At 33.4% G+C, this 24,549-nt stretch overlaps 1 protein-coding gene across 1 annotated transcript in view; it reads left to right on the top strand.

The window, feature by feature from the left end:
* The window catches only part of LOC140450225 (luciferin 4-monooxygenase-like), a 101,138-nt gene that overhangs the window by 28,419 nt on the left and 48,170 nt on the right, over positions 1 to 24,549 (top strand). Inside the window, exon 2 of the mRNA XM_072543730.1 lies at positions 17,358 to 17,580. Within this exon, the coding sequence (XP_072399831.1) occupies positions 17,452 to 17,580 (129 nt within the window). The 5' untranslated portion in view covers positions 17,358 to 17,451. The remainder of the gene's footprint in view (positions 1 to 17,357; positions 17,581 to 24,549) is intronic.

Here is a 24,549-nt window from a genome sequence, read left to right as displayed (position 1 = left end):
TCCGACTAAAACTATTTGAATCTTTGTCCCCCATGTCAAATTGTAAACTTGTCAAATGAAGTTTAGTGATGTCAAAACTATTAAAATGTCCGTTACTTTCAATACCCTAAGTATCTAATAAAAAACCGAGAATTATATATATTGTTACTTCGTTATTCTAAATATTTCGGTATTTTGTTTACACGGCAAGCGACATTATCTGTTATTAATAAACGTTTGAATATTAATCGCGCTCTTTCAGCAAATTTGGTTTAACCGAATGATCTTATCGCACACTCAGCAGAAATAATGCTTAGTCTTAGGCCGATAAGATTTGTTTATTTAGATTCCTCCTAACTAAATTATTATGGGAAAAAAATTGAATTATTAAGTGGGTGTCCGTAATAATAAGTGTTATATTCTTTATTAGCTAAGGTGACATATTTTTAAAAAATTTCGATACGATATTACGTGATATTACTGTCGGCGTAGCAATGCAAGATTATTTTATAATTAGAGGGCGGCTATTCTCAAAATCTGGACAATTAATTTCAGAGTGAAGAAGTCGTATGCTGGAAAGGAATGTACAAAATATTTTATTTTTACATTGTAATTACGACCTCTGAGCACGTGTCAAATATGTTGTTTTTAATGAATATTTTGATTGATGATTTTGATGTATGTTTATGGTATTGTTCGTAATGCGCATAAGTCCAGTTTTTCAAATTTTTATTACATATTTTTTAGCGTCTCATAGAGTCTTTAAGCATATACCCGAACTACAATACTCGCTAAAACGACACTCCGTCCTAACTGCAAGACGCAAGAGTCTCGCAGGCTTAGTCTTGTTCTTGCGTAAATCTTGCAGGGTCAGTCTTGGTCTTGGTCTTGCTAAAATTAGGCGGTCTTGGTCTTGGTCTTGGTCTTGCGAAAACGCAAGAACAAGACCAAGACTGCAAGACCAAGACCGATTTTGGGCAACACTAGTAATATGACAATTTTCCTTATTTTCAAGCTCCTTAGGAGATTTTTGTGATATAAAAGTATCTGATTATAACCAAAGAATAGATGGAGTGAGAAATGAGAAGGAGAGGCAGACCCAGAGCACGATTTAAGGATCAGGTGGAGAAAGACTTGAGAATGTTGGGAGTACGAAACTGGAAAGCCAAGACGAAGAATAGGAGAGACTGAAGACTTATCCTTGATCAGGCCAAGACCCACCATGCGTTGTGGAGCCAATGGTGATGATGATGAAAAGTATCTGAAGGCAATGTATTTGGAGAATTCTCATTTTCTGCATTGCCATCAACTTGGTTTTGTAATAATGGTGGTGTACGAGGTGAAGAGCACCGATTATTTTCTAAAACGGGACCAATCATCGGTTCTTTAGTCTTCAGGCTTTCTAAACCCATTCACAGCGGTTTGGACGCTAGCAGCTTTCATATTATGCGCTTCCGAAAACAGTAACAAGAACACCACGTTCAGCTGAAGATATACACCCAACTTGCCTTTACCCACGCAATGATAAACATTTCGATCTTTTCTTTAGCACAGTCATTATACCCGTTTAGTTAACGTTGTAAATCCGTTAGGGTAGTATTTTATATTTTTCAAGCCCCCAGTAAGCAAGGAACATTATTTTTTTACGGCAGGCCTATTAAAACCCATGGCTCTAGCTAGAGATGTTGGCTCAGGGGCAAAAAGTTTAACGGTTGGATGTCTTTTTAGAAAGCTGTATAACCAGGCTTTACCGGCCATTTTTTTGTCTCTATTAAATGGATTATCTAATCCATTGCGTTAAGCTAACTGAAAAGCCAAACTTCGAAAGTCATGCAAAGTAAAACCAAATAGTCGTGATTCCATTAACAAAATGAGTTCCACCAACTCCTCTCCTTGTTCCGCTGTGAAAACCGGTCTGTGACGCCCTAGTCCTTTCTTTTCTGAATTTTCTCGTTCGAGAGTTTCATTTTTAATTTTTTTTACTCTGACTTCAATAGTTGTTCGAGGTACCCCAAATACTTTAAAAGCATTAAGATAACCCATTCTTCCCCCAAGAACCTCTTCCACTGCTTGGCGCATACTTTCCTCATTCCAAGACTGCCGATCACTTTTTCTTTTATATTTTCCCATATTATATTAACCCTAAAAAAATTAAATTTAATATGCTTGTTAAAAAGTATTTACGTTTTGATTGTATAAAACAGAATAGTATCCTGTTTTACCCAACCACTCGATATCCCATTTTACCTAACTAAACACTGAATAATGTTTTGAAATTTTTCAACAAAAAAACAGTTATCATAGTCACAAATATCGCAAACACACTAATATTACATATAAAAATATAAAAAAAACTCACCGGTATTTATTTTGTTAATTTAAACTTAATAATTCTTAACTAACTACGGATGAAACTAATTAACATAACCTTACTTTTTCAATCTAGCATTTGTCACGAGTCATAGATCAACAATTAATCAGAGCAACCTCCTGCTACATTCAAATAGAAGGTATCTGTAGTGATTAACATCCCCGGTCATTAGATGACGTCTCTTATTTTTAAATTATCGTCGGTATCCCGTTTTACCAGACTATCCTGTTTTAGCCAACTCTCCTCTACACAGATAGAATCCATAAGTTTTTATTGGAAAATTTTATAAAAACATTTGGTCATTTATTCTTTCCATATTTCTAAGGAATATTATTTTACTTGTTTACTACTTTCATTACAATTAATTAATACATTACAATTACCTACTTCACATTAAAATTTATTTATATTATTTTCTAGTTATTAAAATAAACAATAATTAATATACCAGTAATAAATATATATTTCCATTGAAAATATGCACACATATTTAATGCATATTTTCTAAAAGAAATGCATATTTTTGCATAAATTGGTGCATATTTATACCCATATTTTTTACTTTTTTGCATATTTTCTATGTCTATGTACAAGTCTAGTTAATATAACTAAATTATTTGGCGGTTATTGTTTTCCAAATTGACGGTTGATAATTATGAGGGTGATGTTTGTACCTTCAGAGTGATACTCAATTCCGTGAAGCGTTTTGTGAGTTTATATATTATGTGTGTATATTATATATTTATATATTGTGTGTTGTAACTAGAACTTGCTACATTTTGCTGATACCTTTGCTACACATTTGTCATTATTAAGTAAGATGACAGCCGCTTCTTTGATTTTTCTCTTTTTTATGTCTGGTTCTATCATGACTATTGTACTTTTTGTTCAAATTCCCAGGTAGGTAGGTTCAATGTCCCTGTTTTTGATGTATGTTTCATGCTCGTTTAAACCGACGCTCTTGAGGTTTCTCCCATATAAAAATTATTTCATTCACAGGATGTTATATGGATATATATATATATATATATATATATATATATATATATATATATATATATATATATATATATATATATATATATATATATATATGCAGTTTTTTTTTTATTTATTTTGCTTCAACCACTTAGGGTTATTAGCATAAGAAAAATACAAAAGTGATAAAGACATAAATAGGCATATACAAAATATCAATTACATAATAATGTATACAATATATATTTTAATTATTAATGTATTGTATTAAATTTTATTGAAAAGGTTTATAGTTTTCAAGAATTCTATCAAGTCAGCTACGTATTTAGATTCTCCTAAAAGTTCTTTTAATGTTTTTGGAAAGTGATGATATAGTCTTTCCACTGAGTATATTGGACACTCAATCAAAATGTGCTTCACTGTCACTTTACATTCACAAACAAAACACACTGGTTCCTCTTCTTTCTTCAACAAGTATTCATGTGTTGTAGAAGTGTGTCCTAATCTAAGACGTGTTATTAGGACTTGATGTTGTCGCTTTGAAGGCCAGAAGTTCCATGGAAGGATGGAAGATTTTATTTCTATCAATTTAGTGGTGCTTCTATTCCATTGGTTTTGCCAAACATCGTGCAATTTTGATTTTAAGTAAGGTTTTAAATCCAAATGCACCGTTAGATTTTCCACTAATGCTGCTGAATTGGTTACTGCGGACCTAGCTAGACTATCTGCCTTTTCGTTACCATCTATTCCAACGTGTGACGGTACCCAGAGGAACTCTACTGTCAAATTGTTTTGGTATATACGGTATAAAATTAACTTAATCCGCTGCAATGTTGGATGAGAGGGATAGATCTGAGAAATTGATGTCAGACAACTAAGTGAATCAGATATTATAAGAGATTTGGGAAGTTTTTTTTCTAGAATATAGGTTAGGGCCTTATTGATGGCAAATAGTTCTGCTGTGAAAATACTTGTCTTAGGAGACAATTTATAGATGGAATGTTCATGGGATGTCACAAAGCATGCTCCTACTCCATTTATGGTCTTAGATGCGTCCGTGTATATAAAATGGAAATTTTTGTACTGTGTGAGAACATGGAGAAAGTGAGTTTTAAAAAATTTGGTATCACGTTATTTTTGTTATATGCTGTAAGTTTAAGGTTACAAAGCGGAGAGGGAACAACCCAAGGAAAACATAAATTTATTTCACAGATAGGATAAATGGGTGGTAGTTCAATATTAAAATCGAATAAGTATCTATTAGCTCGTTCATAGAAAGGTACAGGACCCCTATTTCTTTTTCGATAGACCTCCTGGAACCTGTTAGCAACAGCATGATAAAGAGCTGGATTTTTTGGGTTAGATTTTATACTCGAGACATACGATAGAGTTAAGTATTTTCTTCTTAGGTTTAAGGGTGGCTCTCCAGCTTCACAGAGTAGACTGTCCACAGGACTGGTGCAATATGCTCCTAGAGCAAGTCTAACGGCTGAACTCTGAAGAGTATCCAAAGTTTTAAGCAATGCTTGGTTTGCGGTGTTATACACAACACATCCGTAGTCCAGTTTTGATCTAATTAAAGCTCTATAAAAATTTATTAGAGTTGGAAAATCTGCTCCCCAATTTTTATGTGATACAGATTTCATAATGTTTAGTCCAGCTTGGCACGATACTCTTAGCGAGTGTATATGACTTGTCCAACTTAATTTTGAGTCCAGTTGCATCCCTAGGAATTTAATTTCTTTTGTATATTCTATAGGAGAATTGTTTAAAAATAGATTTGGGAGCTTTTGTGTATTTGATTTTCGTGAAAAATGTATAGCTTTTGTTTTAGTGTTGGAAAACTGGAGCCCAATATTGTTAGACCACTATTCTATGGACTTAAGAGCTGCAGAAATACGATTATGAGCCGATAATATGTTTTTATTTCTTGCTAGAATTACCAGATCATCAGCATACAAAAAAGTTTTAATTGTGCGATTGCAGTCCGACACAACATTGTTAATAGCAATTAAAAATAGTGCTACGCTTAGATTCGAGCCCTGTGGAATTCCATTTTTCTGTAATTTAGATTCAGACAAATGGTTATTGATTCGAACTTGGAAATATCGTTGCCGTAGAAAGTTTGAAATAAAAGCAAACATGTTACCGTGAATCTTCCAATTGTGGAGTGTGGTTAAAATATCGTAGCGCCATACTGTATCAAAAGCCTTTTTTACATCAAAGAATATGGCTAAACATTCTTGATTACATATAAATGCTTCATGAATTTCTGATTCTAATGATATTAAGTTATCTAATGTTGATCTATTTTTCCTAAATCCACTTTGTTCGGGTATAATAAGATGTTTATGTTCAATATACCACATGAGTCGATTGGCAATGATCTTTTCTAGCAACTTACACATTGCATTCGTGAGAGAGATTGGTCTATAGGATTCTGCTTCAAATTTAGGTTTACCTGGTTTGTGTATTGGAACTATGATTGACGAGTGCCATATGTGTGGGAATACCTTATTCATCTATATAAAATTGAATAGTTGCAATAATAGTTCCTGGCCTACTAGTGGTAGGTTCTGTAGAAAAAGCACAGGTATATTATCTGGTCCTGGACTAGTATTTCTAACGGAGTTAAGAGTTTCAATAAGTTCAGTCAAGCTTATAGGATTGTTTATTGGTGAAGTGTCATTGATTATTGGTATTCCTTTATTTTCTTCAAATCGTTTCTTATTTAAGAATTCTACTGAATAATTTTCATCACTAGAAGCGGTACAATATTGATTTGCCATTATTTCAGATATATTGCATTCGGACGTAAATGTCTTATTGTCTTTTATTAAGTACTTTATAGAGTGTTGTGAATTTTTTCCAGATATACTTCTAATCATGTTCCAGATTTGACCAATTGGAGTAGATCTATTGATTTCTGAAACAAACTTTTGCCATGACTCTTGCTTGCTTTTTTTAATAATAAATCTACATTTAGCTCTTATTCTTTTAAATTCTAAATGATTTTCAGTAGTTTTATATCGTTTATATCTATTAAAAGCCGATTTAGATTCCCTTATTGCCTGTTTGCACGCATCGTTCCACCACGGTACAGGTGAATGTTTTGGATGAAAAGCTGTTTTTCCAATGGATTTATTCGCTGCATCAATGATGACTTTATTGAAAAATAATGTTTTCTCGTTAATATCTTGTTCTGAGTCTAACATTTCTCTAAGATTCATAGCTGATGAAGAAATCAATGTTGAGAACAGTGTCCAGTTGGCTTTATTTAAGGACCATTTGGTGATGTGTGTATTGTGCTTATGGTACAACAGATTGTTAACTAAGATGGGAAAGTGATCACTTCCATATAGATCAGGTAAAGTGTCCCATGATAAACTAGGTTGCAAGTTTGGTTCACAAATTGACAAATCAATTGCTGAAAACTCTCCTGTTGCAGCATTATATCGAGTATTCCTGCCGTCATTAAGTAGATTTAAATTGAGATTATTTAGGATATTTTCTATTTTTCTTCCCATTTTTGTCAATTTTTTTGAGCCCCATAATGAATTATGTGCATTAAAATCTCCCAGTATAATTGGAGGTGTAGGAATCTGACATAAAAGATTAGAAATATCTGCTATACTTGGATCAGAATTAGGTGCGATGTAAAGACTGCAGATGTTAACTTTTAGTGGACCTACTAAGCTTACCGCTACAGCCTCTAGATTTGTTATTAGAGGAATACTGCAATATTCATAGGAATTCTCGATAAAAATTGAAACTCCACCACTGGCATGTTCTTGATTTTGCCTAATTTTAGATACGCTTGTATAATTTCTCAAATTATGAATTTTGTTATTTTTAAAATGAGTTTCTTGTAGACAAATTATAGAAGGTGAATTTTGAGCAATTATTAATTGTAACATTTCTAAACGGGTATAATAACCGTTCAAATTCCACTGTAAAATAGACTTGAACGTGAGCTTATGTAGAAGGTTCTATGGAGGAGTCGCTATCGAGCTGAGGTTTTAGTTGTCGAGTAATTGAATTAATTATTTTAGTACATCGCGATTTCATTTTTTTTTTATATAATGTGAGGATAGATCTCTTTTAACAGATTAAGTAAGCCTAATGTGTCTTCTGTATAAGTTTTAGATAGACTCAATTTATCTGGAGATCCTAAAGCATTTTCAAAAAAATCAGTTAGTTGTTCAAAATTTAATATCGGTGTTATAAGTTTATTAGTAATAAAATCTTTTACGGGTTCCATACTGTTAGCAATAGTCTCAGAATTATCAATAGTTTTGGATTTTTTAAGTTTTTGTATTGGTTTTGTGAAATTTTCTTTAGGTTCTTGTAAAGGTGGGGATAAAATTTCATCAAGGCTGCGCTTAGCTGTGTTTACTTCTTTACTAGGTGTATTAGTTATTTCAAGTGTATCAGTGGTATCTATTGATATGCTATTGATAGGGCATGCTAGTGTTGAGGAAGAGTTTGGGATTGATGTATGAGGTTGTGAAACATTAGGTGTTGTTGATAACTGGGTAGTTGTTATATTTGTATCTGTGCATGTAGTTTGAGAACTTGGGAATGATGTTGAGGGTGATGTTTGGGATGCAGTTAATATTGGTGTAGTTAATGAAGAAGGTATAGTCGAGGATTGTAAGGAAAAGGAATTCGCTGAAGATGCTGATGTGGTCGGGACGTCATGTGGAAGAGTATTAACTACTGTATTTATAGTAGTAGTTGGCACTGTTGTTGTTAAGTTTTGATTTGTACAGGATGGACAATTTGCAACAAAATGGTCAGATTGTTTACAATAGTAACACATCTGTTTTTCTAAAGATAAGAAAATACGATAAGATGTTTGTTCGTGGTTTATGACAATTGAGGGAGGAATTAATGTAGCTTCTAAAGGAGAGATAAATGTATATCTTCGAAAGCTCAGTATATGTCTATATTCTGTGTTTGTTGTACCTATTCGTAAAAAATTAATTGGAGTTAATAAATTGAGGCCTAACTTTTTAAGTTCAGATTCTATGAAAGTGTGAGGAATACTAGGGCAAACATTAGAGATCAGTAATCTTTCATTTGGTGTAATTAAGCGTCGAGCATAAATTATTTGTTGATTGATGGTTATTCTTCCGTTGTCAGCATTCATGACAGTTTCTACTAATTCTTCACTAGCTAGGTAAATACAAATACGGTGATTTGAAATTCGTGATGAAAAAATAATATATTTTGGTTCTATAATTTTTCCCAGTGCAAGTAGATATTCCTCAAGTTTGACGTTTTCCAGAGCATTATATAAAATAGCTTGTTTCTTGGATGGGAATTTTGGAGTTGAATTGATTAACGCTGCAGAATATGAAGAAGTTTTATGTGATGTCAATAACATTTGGGGCCTCGACGCCCCTGGACTATTAACATCATCCATTTTCGTTTTTTAATGACATCAGGTAATATAAACAATATGAACTTGTTGTGAAGTAAGTATCTAATTAGATTAAAATTACTTACAGATTTTCTCCAATAAGTTCACTAATTTTTATTTATAATAACACAACACTTTAATTATTAAGTGGATATAAATAAAAGCACAAAAACTAGGTGCGATTAGACTGGTAATTAAATACGTCCAACCTCGCCAAAGGTTCAAATCGTTCTCCCATATATGCAGTTCTTTGATTTGTTTTGTGTGTTATTAGGTTTATTTGTTGGCAGAATAGGTCTCAGTGTATTGGTTGTTTTGAATGTTACAAGCAGTACATGAAATCGGCAAAGTACCCCCTGAACAATATTGTTGGGCCTTATTTTAACAAAATAATGCGGCTTAGGTTGTTTTCCGATATAGAGTTCCATATTTAGCAAGTACATTTTAGAATTACCAATCGCAAAAATTTAAACTCCATATTTATTGGGTTTATTTTGAATGCATTGTATAAAAGCACAATTTCCTTTAAATCCTAGTAAATGTTTATCGATTGTAGCTTACTGACTAATTGTCTCAGAAAAATAATACTGTTCTTTAAACATTATCAACCAAATCATTTCAATACCCGTACCATTTCGATTCCAAACGTCTTTATAATTAAGACGACTACGTAGTAATGTACCTACCAGTTAAATATAGTAGACCTAAATAATGCCTTTATTTCAATAATTTCAGTGCACTTTGCATTGCTATATCTTGAAAATTGTTCATCTCTAGACTGAATCATATTATTTGTTTTCTTTACAACTATTTCTAATACATAGGATGCTAAAAATAAGTTCCATCATTCCAGTACCGTATTTGCCTTCTTAGCATACGGTCTAACACCAGGAGGTCTAGTAATAATATTCCAACGTTTTGTTCTGGCATTTTTCAGTCACATGTTTGTTCTGTATAGTCTTTTCATCTTTTCTAACAAATGATCGAACACTAAATATTCTTCCTGGATATTGAAAATCTTCATTTTCAAATGTTTCCCCATCTTTCTCAATATCGTTATTTTCAAATCTCTGCTTAACATTATTTTCTTTTATTTGAGGGTTATCTGCAACAACTTTTTTAAAAAGTTGGAAAAAAATCCTGCTTCTTTTCATAATTTACGTGAAATGGTGATTTAATTTTCCATTGAAGATATGTTTTACCGGAACTATCAGATTCTGTAATAGATTAAATAAAGAAAAATATCACCACTTGCTACAAAATTTCTCAAGGTCACAGAACAACTTACAGTCGAAAGGTACAAATCACGATAACCACATGTGTCACCCTGCCACAAAATTAAAAAAAAATAAAAACAGATCGGATCTGACAGACCGGAAGTAAATACTGTAAGGTTAAGAAACTAGACTCCTCGGACAGTAGAATGAGCTCACACTTTGCTGTGAGCTTCTAAATAGGCTTAGAGTACCTTGGTACTCTAAGCCTATTTCATACGTGCCCAATACTGGATTATCGCAAGCTCAGGCTTAGGACTTAAGGGTTTTACAAATAGTGTATTTAACGGTCAGTAAGCTTAACACCAAAATATGAAACGGTTCATCATTCAATCTTAGATTGTTCACTGTTGAATATAGTTTCCCTCATAATTTTCCATATGCTTCCATCTTGTGCCTTTTGCATCCAATTCCTATAACAACGTTTTAGATCATAAGTCCAACGTGTTCGTGGACGACCTCTGCCTTAGTAGGCATCATCTCTTGGTCTTCATTTCAGTATCTGCTTTGTCCATCAGTTATCTATCATTCGAGCCGCGTAGACCTGCCCAGTTTCATTTCAGTGTTGCTATTCTCTCTACAGCATCAGCGACTCCTGGTCTTCTTCATAGCTGGCAGTTTGGGATCTTGTCTTGCAGTGAAACGCACAACTTATCACATTCCTTCGCTTCTTGAGTCACACGGATCTTTTCCACTGTTCTCGTTGTCATAGTCAACGTTTCTGCTTCGTAAGTCAACACTGACATAACACACTGATTGATATGTCAGACGATTTGAAAATGTGGTTCAACTTGCCGAAGGCTGTCCAAGTCAGTCTTATACGACGGAGAAGCTCAATGGTTTGGTTATCTTTTTCTATGCAAATTTCGTGACCTGGGTATTTATAGGCCATTACTTAGTCTATGGATCTTGTTCCTACGCATATATATTTCCAGACTACAAGATTGTCATTATCTGGATGTAACATATATTTATTTTTAATCTCCCTTTTAGCGAGGAAAGGTAGAGCTAATTTAAAAGTTCTTTTGCCTCATCTATCCTATGAGCTATTAGCACAATATCATCTGCAAACCTCAGGTGGATAAGTTTTTCTCCATTTATGTTTATGCCCTTGTCAATTAGTTTTGTCCTTTTAAGCATATATTCCCAAAGCGTAGTCAACTGTTTCGATGAAATGGTGTCACCCTGAGGTACTCTATGTTGTATCGAGACAGTTACTTAAATCAATCTTATTTTTTGTTCTTTGATTTGGACTCTTTCATGTCCACTTATGTTGGGGATTCGTTCTAAAGAATGAGTACATCACAAAGAAATTCTCCTGATATAAGAAGTCAAGAATCCTGTTACGTCTATAATTTTTCTTATCAAATCCAAAGTTTCTCATAGTAGATTCTGCCTCATTTTGTTTGAATTAAAATTTGGCGTTGAAATTTCCAACTATTATTGTATAATGGATTTTTGAAGTTTGTGTAACTGTTCTAATATCTTCATAAAATTGGTCAGCTTCCTCATCTAAGTAGGTTGTAATTGACCGACTTAAATAAACAATCCCTACAGCACAGAAATAACAAACGAAGAAGTAACTATGGCCATTAAGCGGATTAAAGATGGAAAATCACCAGGACCTGATAAGGTGAAAGGTAAAATTTTAAAGCTAATATAGAGGCACGCCAAATTACAGCTCTTACGAAGCTATTCAACAACATCTACGAGATTAGTTACTTACCAAAAGACTGGCTGCTATCAATATTCATTCCACTTCCTAAAAAAGCCAACGCTAGAAAATGTAAAGAACATAGATTAATTAGTTTGATGAGCCATGTACTTAAAGTACTCGTTACTATCATTCACTGGCGCATATACACCAAATTAGAAGAACACCTGAGTGAAGTTCGATTTGGATTCGGTGCAGGACTCGGAACGAGAGAAGCACTTTTTAGTTTGCAAGTTTCAATACAGAGAGCCAGGGATGTCAACTGCGATATGTATGCATGTTTCATTTATTTCTAGTAGGCATTTGATAAACTCCCACATGGGAAACTAATCGATATCCTAAAAACATCAGGACTCCATGGTAAGGATATAAGACTGATCTCAAACTTATATCTCCAACATAAAGCAACAGTACGATTAGAAAATGAGCTGTCCGAGATCTTCACAGTCGAAAAAGGAGTTCGACAGGGTTGCCTATTGTCACCGGCATTATTTAACATATACTCTGAAAACATCTTCAGAGATGCCTTGGACGAATCAGAAGATGGTATTGCTGTAAATGGCTAACTTATAAACAATATTAGATATGCAGACGATACAGTGTTCCTGCAGATAGTGCGCAGGGGCTTCAAAGAATGATGGATAACGTTGTAGAAGCATGTAACAAATACGGCCTAAAACTAAATTGCAAGAAGACAAAAATATTGATCATTAGTTAGAACACCAACATAAATGCCCAAATTACAATAGACGATACACCGTTAGAAAGAGTGGAAAAAATATGCTATTTGGGCTGCAATATTAAGAATACTTGAAATCACAGCTACGAAATAAAAACTCGATTAAAAAAGCCAGAAGCTCTTTCAACAGCTTTAGGAAGATTCCCTGCAACTTATCTTTAAGTATCAATATACGCATAAAATTCTTAGATGTTACGTCTTTAGTGTTCACTATGAAGTAGAAAGCTGGAGCCTTACAGAAGATGCCATAAAACGATTACAGGCATTTGAAATATGGTGCTACCGACGTATGTTGAGGGTCTCATTATATATACCACACAAGTAACATAACTATTCTCCAGAAGCTAAGAAAAGACAAAGAAATTATTAACACCATCCTCCTCCTCCTAAGCGCCTTCTCTGTTGAGTTTGGCGATCAATATGGCAAATTTCTCTCTGATCTGAGCTTGATGAATTAATTCATTTTCTCTTGTGTGGGTCCAATCTCTAATGCTTAGTAGCCAAGATTTTTTTTCGTCCTATGCCCCTTTTACCTTAAATATTACCTGGAGCTGCTCAAATTCCCTATGGCGCATTATGTGTCCTAGATATGACGTCTTTCCAATTTTGATAATATTGACTAGATGAGAGCGTATGTTCATTACTCTCAGTACTTCTTCATTCGTAGTTCTGCTGGTCCAGCTTATTCTTAGCATTCGGCGGTACATCCACATTTCAAATGAATTTAATTTGTTGACGTCATACTGTTTTAATGTCAGGTCTCACAGCCATATAGTAATAGAGACCACACATAACACTTTAGTATTCTCAATCTTATTGAGACTAATAGCTTGGGGTTACAGAGCATTTTATGCATATTCATGAAACCAGATCTTGCTATTTCAATGCACCTTCTAATTTCTTTTGAGTGGTCTAGTTGACTATTTAGTTCTCTGCCCAGGTATATGTGTCCTCCGGAGGCGTGACAGCCGTGCCGGAGGCATCAAGGAATTTGGATATCGGTCAAAATACTTGGGAATTCCAAGGTTGGCCAAATCCAAATTTCTAATTGATTCGATGCAGGGAAATTCCACTTTCGCTACGTAAAACAAAGGATTTGTTTTACATAAAAGCAGGTAGATTTTCTCTTATCAGTCAGTCGAGCTTGCCTCTTCTACTGTAGACCTAGTCGGTGCTATTATTGTTCCTACTAAGTTATTGTTTTATTTCTGATTTTTTTATATACCATTTTATTTTAGCATTATTGTATATTCAGACCTTTTCAGGTTAGAATAATACAGTGATCTATATTTGTTCATGTACTGATTGTTTGATATTTTATTTGAATATTTTGATTGTTTATTTTTCTTGTATTTTGTGTCTAAGTTGTTCTTCCGTAAGTTAAGAACACTTAGAAATATTTATCTTGCTTTTTCTATTTTATATTTTGATTTGTACTTTGTCTAAGTAGTTCTTTCTATAATATCTAGAATAGTAGTTCTTCTAGAATATTTGACTTGTTATTTTAATTGTGCGTCTAAGCCGTTCTTTTCCGGTAAGTCAAAAGAACACTTAAAAATATTTTCATAATCATTGTTGCATTATTATTTCCGATATTTTATCTAAGATATTTTCTTCCTTAAGTTCAGAAAATACTTAATATATTTGTCTCTTTCATTTTCTATTTTATGCTAAGTTGTCTCTTCCGTAAGTCAAAAAACACTTAGCAATATTTCCACATCTTCTCTGTATTTGATTTTTCGTATTTGTAAGTCGTTTCTTCCGTAAGACAAGAAACACTTATTAATATTTCTGCACTTTTCTATTCTTTTATCTTGTGTATTTTACTTTACATTCTAAGTTGTTTCTTCCGTAAGTTAAGAAACACTTAGAAACATTTTCTTTGCATTGTACTTTTATACCATTTTATTGTTCTGGTTTACTAAGTTATTCCTTCCGTAAGTCAAGGAATACTTAGACTATTTTACCTGTTCTGTTTTCTATTTTTGATCTGTTATTTTGTAACTGCTCCTTGGAACTGTTACCTATAACAGATACTTGTCACGGTAACCGTTATTTTATACCAGTAGCAGTATTAAACCATTTTATTAGTGACAAGCAAAGATGGTCAACACCCGGTCTAATTCCGAGGACAGGAAGAAGTCCGCAGAGCCGGCGATGGGTCCTACAGGCCCAAATGCCCCCTCTCGGCAACATATGAAGCTTTGGGAACTCTGAAGGGTGATAGCATTTATTTGTATGTTGGGTGTAACTTGTTCATGGGGGTTTTTGTGGAATACCAGAATTTTGGTTTTGGAAAGTTAATGTCCAAGCCCAGCCTGTAACTTTCTTCTGATAATATGTTCATCAATATTTTTAGTTGGTCTTCTGTTTCTGCTAGTACTACGGTGTCATCGGCATATCTTATATTGTTAATGATAATTCCATTGGCTCTGGCACCTTCAGGGCGATCTTCAAGAGAAGCTTATTGTATATGTTCGGCATATACAATAAATAATATGGAGGATAAAATGCACCCTTGACGCACTCCTCGTTTTATGTAGATGTACTTGGTGTTTCCGTTCTCTGTTCGAACGCATATTGTGTGGTTCCAGTATGTATTACTTATGATAGCTATGTCGTGTCCGTCTAACCCTACTTATTTTAGCACCTCTATTAATTTTCCGTGTTTGATGCGGTCGAAGGCCTTTCTATACTCGACAAAGCACACATACTGCCGTTTTTAAACCTTAAGATACCTTTCTGCCATCAGTGTCAATCCCATAATTGCTTCTCTAGTGCCTGTACCCTTCCTAAAATCATATTGAGAACGACTCAGGTATTCTTCACACTTTTTATGAATTCGGTTATAAATTATTCGCATAAAAATCTTAGCGGCACGACTCACTAGGGAAACAGTTCGATGGTCTTCACATTTCCTTGCTTTTTGTTTTTTAGGAAGAGCTATATATGTGGATTTTAGCCAGTCATGCGGTATTATGCCATGTTCATATATAATGTTGCAGAGGTATGTTAATTTCATGACAGCATTATCACTTAGGTGTTTAAAATGTTCGGCTGTTATTAGGTCTTCACCGGGTGCCTTGTTGGTCTTTGCGTATTTTATTGCCTGCAAAACTTCTTCGGTGAGAATGTTTAATTTTTCATCTGTATCTATTTGTGGGGGCTCTTCTGTTCTCTGATCACCAAATAAATCTTTAAGATATTGCTCCCTTATTTCTTTCTGTTTTTCAGAGTCTAATTCTATTTAGTTTTTCTTGTTTGTTACACTCGATAAGTGTTTGGGATTCCATATTCAGCTACTTCTTTAACCTTTCTGTGTAGTTCTTATCTTCATGCTTCAATTGCAAATCTTCTACCTCTTTACATTTTTCTTTCATCTACTCTTCCTTAGCTACATCAATTTTTCCCTGTTCGACTACTACAGTTAATGCTACAATGCAAGATTGAGGGTAAGAGAGTCCCTGGATGTGGACATAAATCCTGGTTAGCCAATCTTAGGGAGTGGACTGGTCTAACATCAACTGATCTATTTCGAGTTGCTGTAAATAGAATAAGATGGGTCAATGTGGTCACCAACATCTCTAGAAGATAGGCACATTTAGAAGAAGATTTTGGATTAAATTAGTTAATAAGATAGATGGACTCTGGAACATACACTTTTTGTTGTAATTATGTTTGGTGTCCATTTTTTATGGATTACTCTTCCGACAGATGACTATTCATTTCCTCTGAAATGCAACATATTTAGTCACTTAGGTATTATTTGGTTTTCTCTTCGACTGCTATCTTCACTTATACCGACTATATCCCATTTTATCTCTTTTAGTTTTTTCTCCATTTCTAACATCATTGCTTCTGTTAATAGAGTTTGTACATTATAGACACATATATGCATTTGTCGTTTATGATGGCCTGATCTCTTCCGGTGATTCTTAGCATTAGTACCCTCTGCTCCAACTCTGTTCTGACGGCCACATTGGTCAGGGAAATTGAAACAGTCAGGACTGATATCCGTACACTTGATGTATCCATTATAAGGGGAAAATTGGCCTTCAAACTCCGCACTGGCCAAGTGGGTTGGCGAGTTTTAGAATGTGTAGTAGAAGGAAATATAGTGACCCGTCTGCCCTTGGAAACTTAATAACCATTCGGGATCAGAAAAAACAAGAGTTAGCCAAGAGAGGTTGATTAGAAAGAATAAATATAAAGGCATTTGCTTATCGTGAAAACTAACAAACTTTTAAGTGGCATGAAGGAGAAAATCACGGATATTGGCCTGATAATATTACATATTTAGGCTATAATTAACACCCTTAGGACACCAGTAGCTCTTGTGCCAAATTTTTTAAAAATAGAATCAATACTCCTCTATCAATTCGTAAAATGGCATAAGGGAAAATTTTTTTCAAAACTAGATTTTCTTTACAAGAAAATTAAATTTTCACGTAAATTTCCACACAGTTTTCACATATTTTACTCTAATTGATTTCCTCTTTAAGTGCTCTCATTAGTAATAAAATTCTGGTTAATCTTCGTCGGAAATACGACGGTCTAAAAGGTAAAACCCTGTAGCCAGATGAAAACCTTAGAAAAGTGTGGATAGTGTATAGAAAAACAAGAGCAGGTTTTTGATAGCGTAAAATAAATTATTTTTAATATGAGGAAATAATGTGGATATGTTAAAAAAATAATTCGTTTGATATAGTTTCTGTTACAAATTGTGGCAGTACCACCCGTATTTGAACTATTACGCGTTAACGCGAAGTTCAACAAGTTTTTAAACATGCATCTTATCTCTCATTATCTTCTTAATTTTATCACACATTTTTCTGACACTCTATTCATTAGCGGCAAATAATAATTAAATATTCAAGGTTAAATGAACATCCAAGTTTACGAGCTAAGGAATTGAAGTCGCTGCACAAATACATCGAAGTTGTTGCGGCGTGCGGTACGACCACAAGCGAAATGGCCCATTATTGGATTGAAGAAAATATAATCAAAACCGAAGATGTCAACTATAATTTCGACGGACTGGGTGGTATTGGACATGTGTTTTTTGAAAAGATGAAATTGCATGGAGCCAAAATTGCACAGGTAAATATATATTCTTACTATACACATGTATCTACCCAGGTATAAAAAACAAAAGATGTAATTATCGCGACATTGTATAAACTATTAACCGGCAAATGTAAATGCGCGTAATTATATGAGCATTTTTAGTAAACATACTGTAAAATCGGGTGACTTTGTCCAACTTTTAAAATTTTTACGTAAAACTCACATTGTTTTTTTTTGAGTTTAGTTTCATTTTTGAATGGACCATACACACTCTTAATGATTTTAGAGGCAGCATTTCCATTGACAATTTCTAAATCCTCAAACTAATACTTTTCTTACAGTCAAATTAATTCTTTTGCATTGTGTTTTTGGTTAAATAGAAATTAAAAGTGAAACTGGAACAAACCATGAAGTGGAAATATCCAGGAGTGGCTAGTATACCTGTTGAATACAAAGCACGTGGTGTTCGTGTGTATTAAGGTATAAAAAAATTGCTTATTACAAGCTTAAATTTTTATTTTAAGAAGATCTTTTCGGAATTAAATCATTCCATCATCAGTTAACTAAAAGAGAGAGTAAAAATACCAATATTAAAAAACACAAGTTAAAATTTAAATATATAGAAATAACACGTTGGTTTTTTACTACTTACATAAAAAGTTGTTAAAAAACATTGTATGGCCACTTAAAAAAACTTTCGAAGGACATCCGTATTAAAATATAATCCTCATGGTTTTATCAAGGTAAATGCAATAGACTTAACTTATTGATTATTAAAAACTGAAGATGGGGGCATCTTACCTGTAGCTAACGCTGGTTCCGTTACGTTGATGATTGCTTAGTTTTCATTAGAGGTAACTCAAATACAGCTTTTTCCTTATTAAACACTATCAATAATATTCACCCCAATATCAAATTCACTATGGAATTAGAATCTAACTTCTCCATCAATTTTTTAGACCTTTCCATTAATAGAATTAATAATGTCTTTGATTATAGCATCTACAGAAAACCCACACAAACAGATCATGTCATAAATTTCAATTCTAACCATCCCATTTCACACAAATTATCTGCATTCAACAGTTTCATTCATCGTTTAGAAACCATTCCATTATCCAACACTAACTACATCCAAGAACTAAACATAATCAAACAGATTGCTTTCAATAATGGCTACAACCCAGATATCATCCATAAACTCATTTATAAAAAGAAACGTAAATTGCTTCAACAATCAGCTTACCATAACATTACTTCAGATTCCCCATCTTACTTCTCATTACCATTTCACTGTCCAACACTTTCCGAATCAATCAAAAACACTATCCTGAATTCTGTTGAAAATATTAAGATTTCCTTTAAAGTTAACAATAAATTGAGTAGATCATTATGCAATAGTAAGGACTCTATTGACTTCAGCAAACGCAGTGGGGTTTATAAACTTCAATGTTCTGACTGTGATGCCACTTATATTGGTAGAACTTGTAGATCTCTAGTAACCAGGGCCATAGAACATTCTAAGTTAGATAACACTTCTTCTTTCTCCCATCATCTCAAATATCACAATCACACAATCAAGGTACCAGATGATATTTCTCTTCTTCATAACATCCCAGGTAGAGATTATCTCAAACTTGACCTTTTTGAGGATTTGGAAATAGTCAAGGAAAAGAAAAACAGTCCCAATTGTGTTAATCGTCACACCAGCATCAATAGAGACTTTGTTCCACTTCATCGACAATTATTTTCCTGATCTAACTTTCTTTCTGTTAACTACACATCCAGTTTTACTTACTTATACATTTCTTTCTATTTTCCCATAGCTTAATATCACCTTATATAATCCGCCATACTTAACTCTATTCTTGCCACCATTAATACACTAACATCCTTTTTCCAATATCCCATTTCCCATCCTTTCCAATAACTGCCATCTGACTAATCACACAGGTTTTCTTATAAATACTCACACTACATCTATCAATCTCTTATCATAATCAGTTTCAGTATCCCCAGCTTACATCTTTACATTCATCTCCTACTTACTTTTCTTTCTCTTTCTTTTATTTCTTTTTCCTCGATTCATCTTCCACACATTTCAAACCAACTTTTATCTATATCTACTCCATACAAGGAAACAATTAGGTAATAACATTCTCTTTACCGCTTCCAAATGATTTATTAATTTCAACTACCTAACTTAAATTTTGCCTTACCCTGGTATACCAAATTTATTTTACATCACAGTCACTCATTGTTTTACATTCTACCACCTCTTTAAAATACCAAAAATTGCTATTGATTTTACTACACATAAAACACAATACTTCACTAAAAACTGCCTATTCACAAACTTAAGCACAATGACTTTTGCTCCTACTACATCATTCCACTTGACATTGATGGGTACTAACTGATTTTTCATACCATCTTTATATCAGTTGGCCCAAGACTCCGGAACAGATCAGAGGTAATGTGGGTCGAGAAAACTTCACCAGCTACAGGGGGTCATGTAAGATGCCCCCATCTTCAGTTTTTAATAATCAATAAGTTAAGTCTATTGCATTTACCTTGATAAAACCATGAGGATTATATTTTAATACGGATGTCCTTCGAAAGTTTTTTTAAGTGGCCATACAATGTTTTTTAACAACTTTTTATGTAAGTAGTAAAAAACCAACGTGTTATTTCTATATATTTAAATTTTAACTTGTGTTTTTTAATATTGGTATTTTTACTCTCTCTTTTAGTTAACTGATGATGGAATGATTTAATTCCGAAAAGATCTTCTTAAAATAAAAATTTAAGCTTGTAATAAGCAATTTTTTTATACCTTAATACACACGAACACCACGTGCTTTGTAAATAGAAATTATTTGGTAATAATCGCTAATCATTCCTGTTATTTTGAATTGGAGATTGGTTTTGTAATTGAGAATTCGTTGTAAAACTTTTTCGTTGTTATCTGTGACAATCCTGCATTTCCAAAATCTACTTTATAGATTCTTGTCAACAATGAAGCAAAGCGGTATTCAAATAGTTAAGCATTAAACCAATCGTATTTTGACTTGTTATAGCATGAACCAATTATAAATTTACCCAGGTTGGCCATAATTTGTCAGGTCTTATAATAGTATATGATATATAACAAAAGTGGCACAAGAGACTTGCTGGTATTTAACACCATTTCGGTTTAATTTGTAATTCACTTTGTCAAAATATTTTTCTTCTTCGATGGTCACTTAAATTTACTTTATCGTAATTTCAAATATAACTCTGAGGAGTGTTCCTTTGTTTATCTTGGCGTTTGATCTCTTTAATTGCTTTAGTTGCTTGAAAATCGGCGTATTTATGATGTTTCACGGTATAAATAACTATTGACTAAATATTCTAAGATTAGTAAGAGCAATTTGGATTTAGTAAAGAGCAGGGCAAATGCTGTTTAGTCTTTATTATATTATTTATTGTACCGACTGGAATATTAAAGGGTTCTTCTTCTTCTGGTTCCTATCCGTTTCGGATGTTGGAAATCATATTGGCAATCATGACCTGGCTCGCTGCGGCTTAAAACAGCTCCGTTGAGGTTTTCTTAAACCATGTTCTTAAATTCCGCAGCCATGATATTCTCCTTCTACCGGGTCCTCGCTTACCTTTGACTTTACGTTACAATATAGACTGCAGCAGGGAGTAACTTCCTTGTTCGTGATCCTTGCTGTCCATGATATTCTCAGCATTCTTCTATAAAGCCACATCTCAAATGCTTCAAGTTTTTTAATAGTGGTGTCTGTAAGCGTCCATGCCTCCGCCCCGTACAACAACACAGAGAAAACATAGCATCTCAAATGTCTCATTTTTGTATCTAGGGATATGTTGTGACTTTTGAAGATGGCGCTCATTTTGTTAAAGACCGTTCTTGCCTTTCCTATGCGGCACTTTATTTCCTATACATTGCTCCACTGTTCGTTTATAATAGTTCCCAGGTAGCAATACTGTTTTACTCGCTCTATCTGTGTCCCATTAATGTATAGATGAGCCCCATTTACATTCTCCTTGCTGATAATTATTTGTTTCGTTTTGTAGGTATTAATGTTTAGTCCGTACTGTTGACTTTACTCGTTTATTCTGTCCATTAGCCTCTTAAAGGGTATTGCAGCTTTTCTTTGCTATAACCTGCCATTTCCAAACTGCTTCTACGCGTTTGTGTCTTTAAGGCATATTTTATCTAAAAAGAATTGCAGTTATCGAAACCATAAATCCAAAACATAAAATCAGTTCTTAAGTTTCTATCCAGAGGAATTTATCATTTATACAGGGTGTCCCCGAAAATAGTGCGTTCTTTTAAGGTATAGATATAATACACAATTTAGAACAAAAAAGTTCTATAGCAATTTTTCCAAAGTTAACCGTTTCCAAAAAAAAATTACAATGTTTTTCATATACGTGAATTTTTATTACCAGAAAATTAAATAATCTGGCAACGTTGTACACAGTGAAAGTGCTTTTGAATAAAAACTCGTTTGTGACTTAGGGAATTTAACATAATATAACCCTTGTTTATTTACTACTTACTTATTATTTACTTACTGTAAAATAATTATGTCTTGCTTTAATAATATGGCATTTGATATTATCTGAATTAAGATTTTGGATTAAAGCTCGAAGTTTTAAATGAATTATTATTTTTAGTTAAGTAAGTAAGTTCTGTGGTTTAAGTCCTAAATGTAATTATTGCAACCTAATTATATGTAATGTTTTCTAAAATGTATTAAAATATTGGATAATTTTAAACGAATTGTTAAAATGTCAATTATCTAGAATAAAAAACACTTTATCTTTTAACCGAACTAGTTTTATGTATTTATTAAGCTTTAAAGGTGTTTAATTCTGGGGCTTTAACTGAATGACATAGTTTATATATATATATATATATATATATATATATATATATATATATATATATATATATATATATATATATATATATATATATATATATATATATATATATATATATATATATATATATATAGTTCAGCTCAACAGGCCTCAAAGGCCTAAGGCTTCAACGGTTTTCTTTCTATCTTGTGCTAAGTTTTTCCAATCTTGTACCCGCAGCGACTTCAGATCTTCTTTTGCCGACTCCAGCCATTTTCTTCGGGGGCGGCCTTTTTTTGTACCAGCCTCCGTGTTTATTAATTTATTGGGAACTCTTCCTTCCTTCATTCTTGCTATATGTCCGAGCCATCTTAATCTTTGAATTTTAGCGAGTCTTGTTATTTTTGGTTGCCCATATATTTGCATTATTTCTTCATTCGTTCATCTTCGCCAGATGTTCCCCTCTTTTACACCTCCGTATATCCTTCTAAGAATTTTTCGTTCCCATCTATCTAATTTTACTTCCATATCTTTATTTTGTGTCCAGGTCTCGCTAGCATAGAGTACTGTAGGTCGGATAACTGTTGTATATATTCGTTTTTTTGCTGTTCTGGATATTATCTTCGACCTCAGTATCTTAGTCAGGCTCCCAGCACTCTTACTACCTTTGGCCATTCTTTTTATGATTTCTTGGTTCTCTTCGTTCCTATTTGTTAGTGTCACTCCCAAGTAATCTACTTGGCTAACAACTTCAAAGTTATATTCTTTACTTGGGCTTTGTATCTTAAAGGACTGTCCTAGATGATTTTCGTTTCCCCTCATCACCATATATTTTGTTTTTTCTTCGTTTATTTCTAAACCATATTCCCTGGCTATTCTCTCTATTCTAGTAAAGATTTCTCTTAATTCTGCAGGTCTCCTTGTTATTAAGGTAACATCATCTGCATATGCTACGCATTGATGCCTGTGATGATATATTGTGCCTCTAGTGTAGATGTTACATTCTCGTAAAATCTTCTCTAAGATCAAATTGAAAAAATCTGTTGATAACGGGTCACCTTGTCGCAGACCTCTGTTGGTGATAAAGCTATCCGAAACCCGTCCTTCTAACATGACTTTACTTTTAGTATTATTGAGTATGCATTTAGTCAGTCTTACTACTTTTGGTGGAAATTTAAAATATTCTAGTGCTTCATATACTTTATTTCTTTTTATAGTATCATATGCCTGTCTAAAATCAATAAACAGCATGTATAATGTTAGGTTGAATTCTATAAGAGCTATGACCTATGACATATGAGCTAGCTAAAATTTGTGTCATTGTAAAAATTTGGTCTATTACCGATCTGTTTGCTCTGAAACCTGCTTGATATTCACCTAGACAATTTTCAACTTTTGTTTTAATTTTATTTCTTATTGATATGGCCAGAATCTTATACACTGTATCTTGTAGAGCTTTTCCCCTGTAATTTTTACATTCTGTAACGTCTCCTTTTTATGCACTGGACATAAGATTGCTTCTTTCCACTGATTGAATATTTTTTTTTTTTGATCCACACTTCGCGTATTAACTCATCGATTTCTTCTTGCACCATTTCGCCACCTTCTTTTAGAAACTTAGCAATGATACCATTTTCACCAGGTGCTTTGTTGTTATTTAAGTTTTTTATGATCTCTATAATTTCTTCCTTGGTAGGTACTTCTTCATTTACATCTGGGTCCCTTACTTCTTCATGCTGTAGTTGCGTTTGTTCTCTTTCATCTTGGTCGTCCGTACATAATATGTTCTCGAAATAATTGGCCCACCTTCTTAATTTTTCATCTGTTCCACCTAACAGATTCCCCTCTTCATCTGACATAGTTTACAGTGGAAATTAAATACAACAGACAACGTTTAATAATTTTTATTTATTTTTTTACACCATGCTCGGAATATCAGTAATTTGTTTACTTGTGAACTAAAATTAAATTAGATACTTGTACTTACTTGACAATGATTGTTATAATAAATGTTTAAAGTGAACTCCACTTGGGCGAATACATGCATTGATAAGACGATTCCAATTAAAGAGGTCAGTGCAAAAAGTGGCTAAGTCACATTTTTATATTTCTGAATTATAGGTG

This window comes from Diabrotica undecimpunctata, chromosome 9 (assembly GCF_040954645.1).
Source record: "Diabrotica undecimpunctata isolate CICGRU chromosome 9, icDiaUnde3, whole genome shotgun sequence".
Taxonomy (NCBI): Eukaryota; Metazoa; Arthropoda; class Insecta; order Coleoptera; family Chrysomelidae; genus Diabrotica; species Diabrotica undecimpunctata.
The sequence above is the reverse complement of the archived record's forward strand: the minus strand, read 5'-3'. Positions and strand labels throughout refer to the sequence as shown.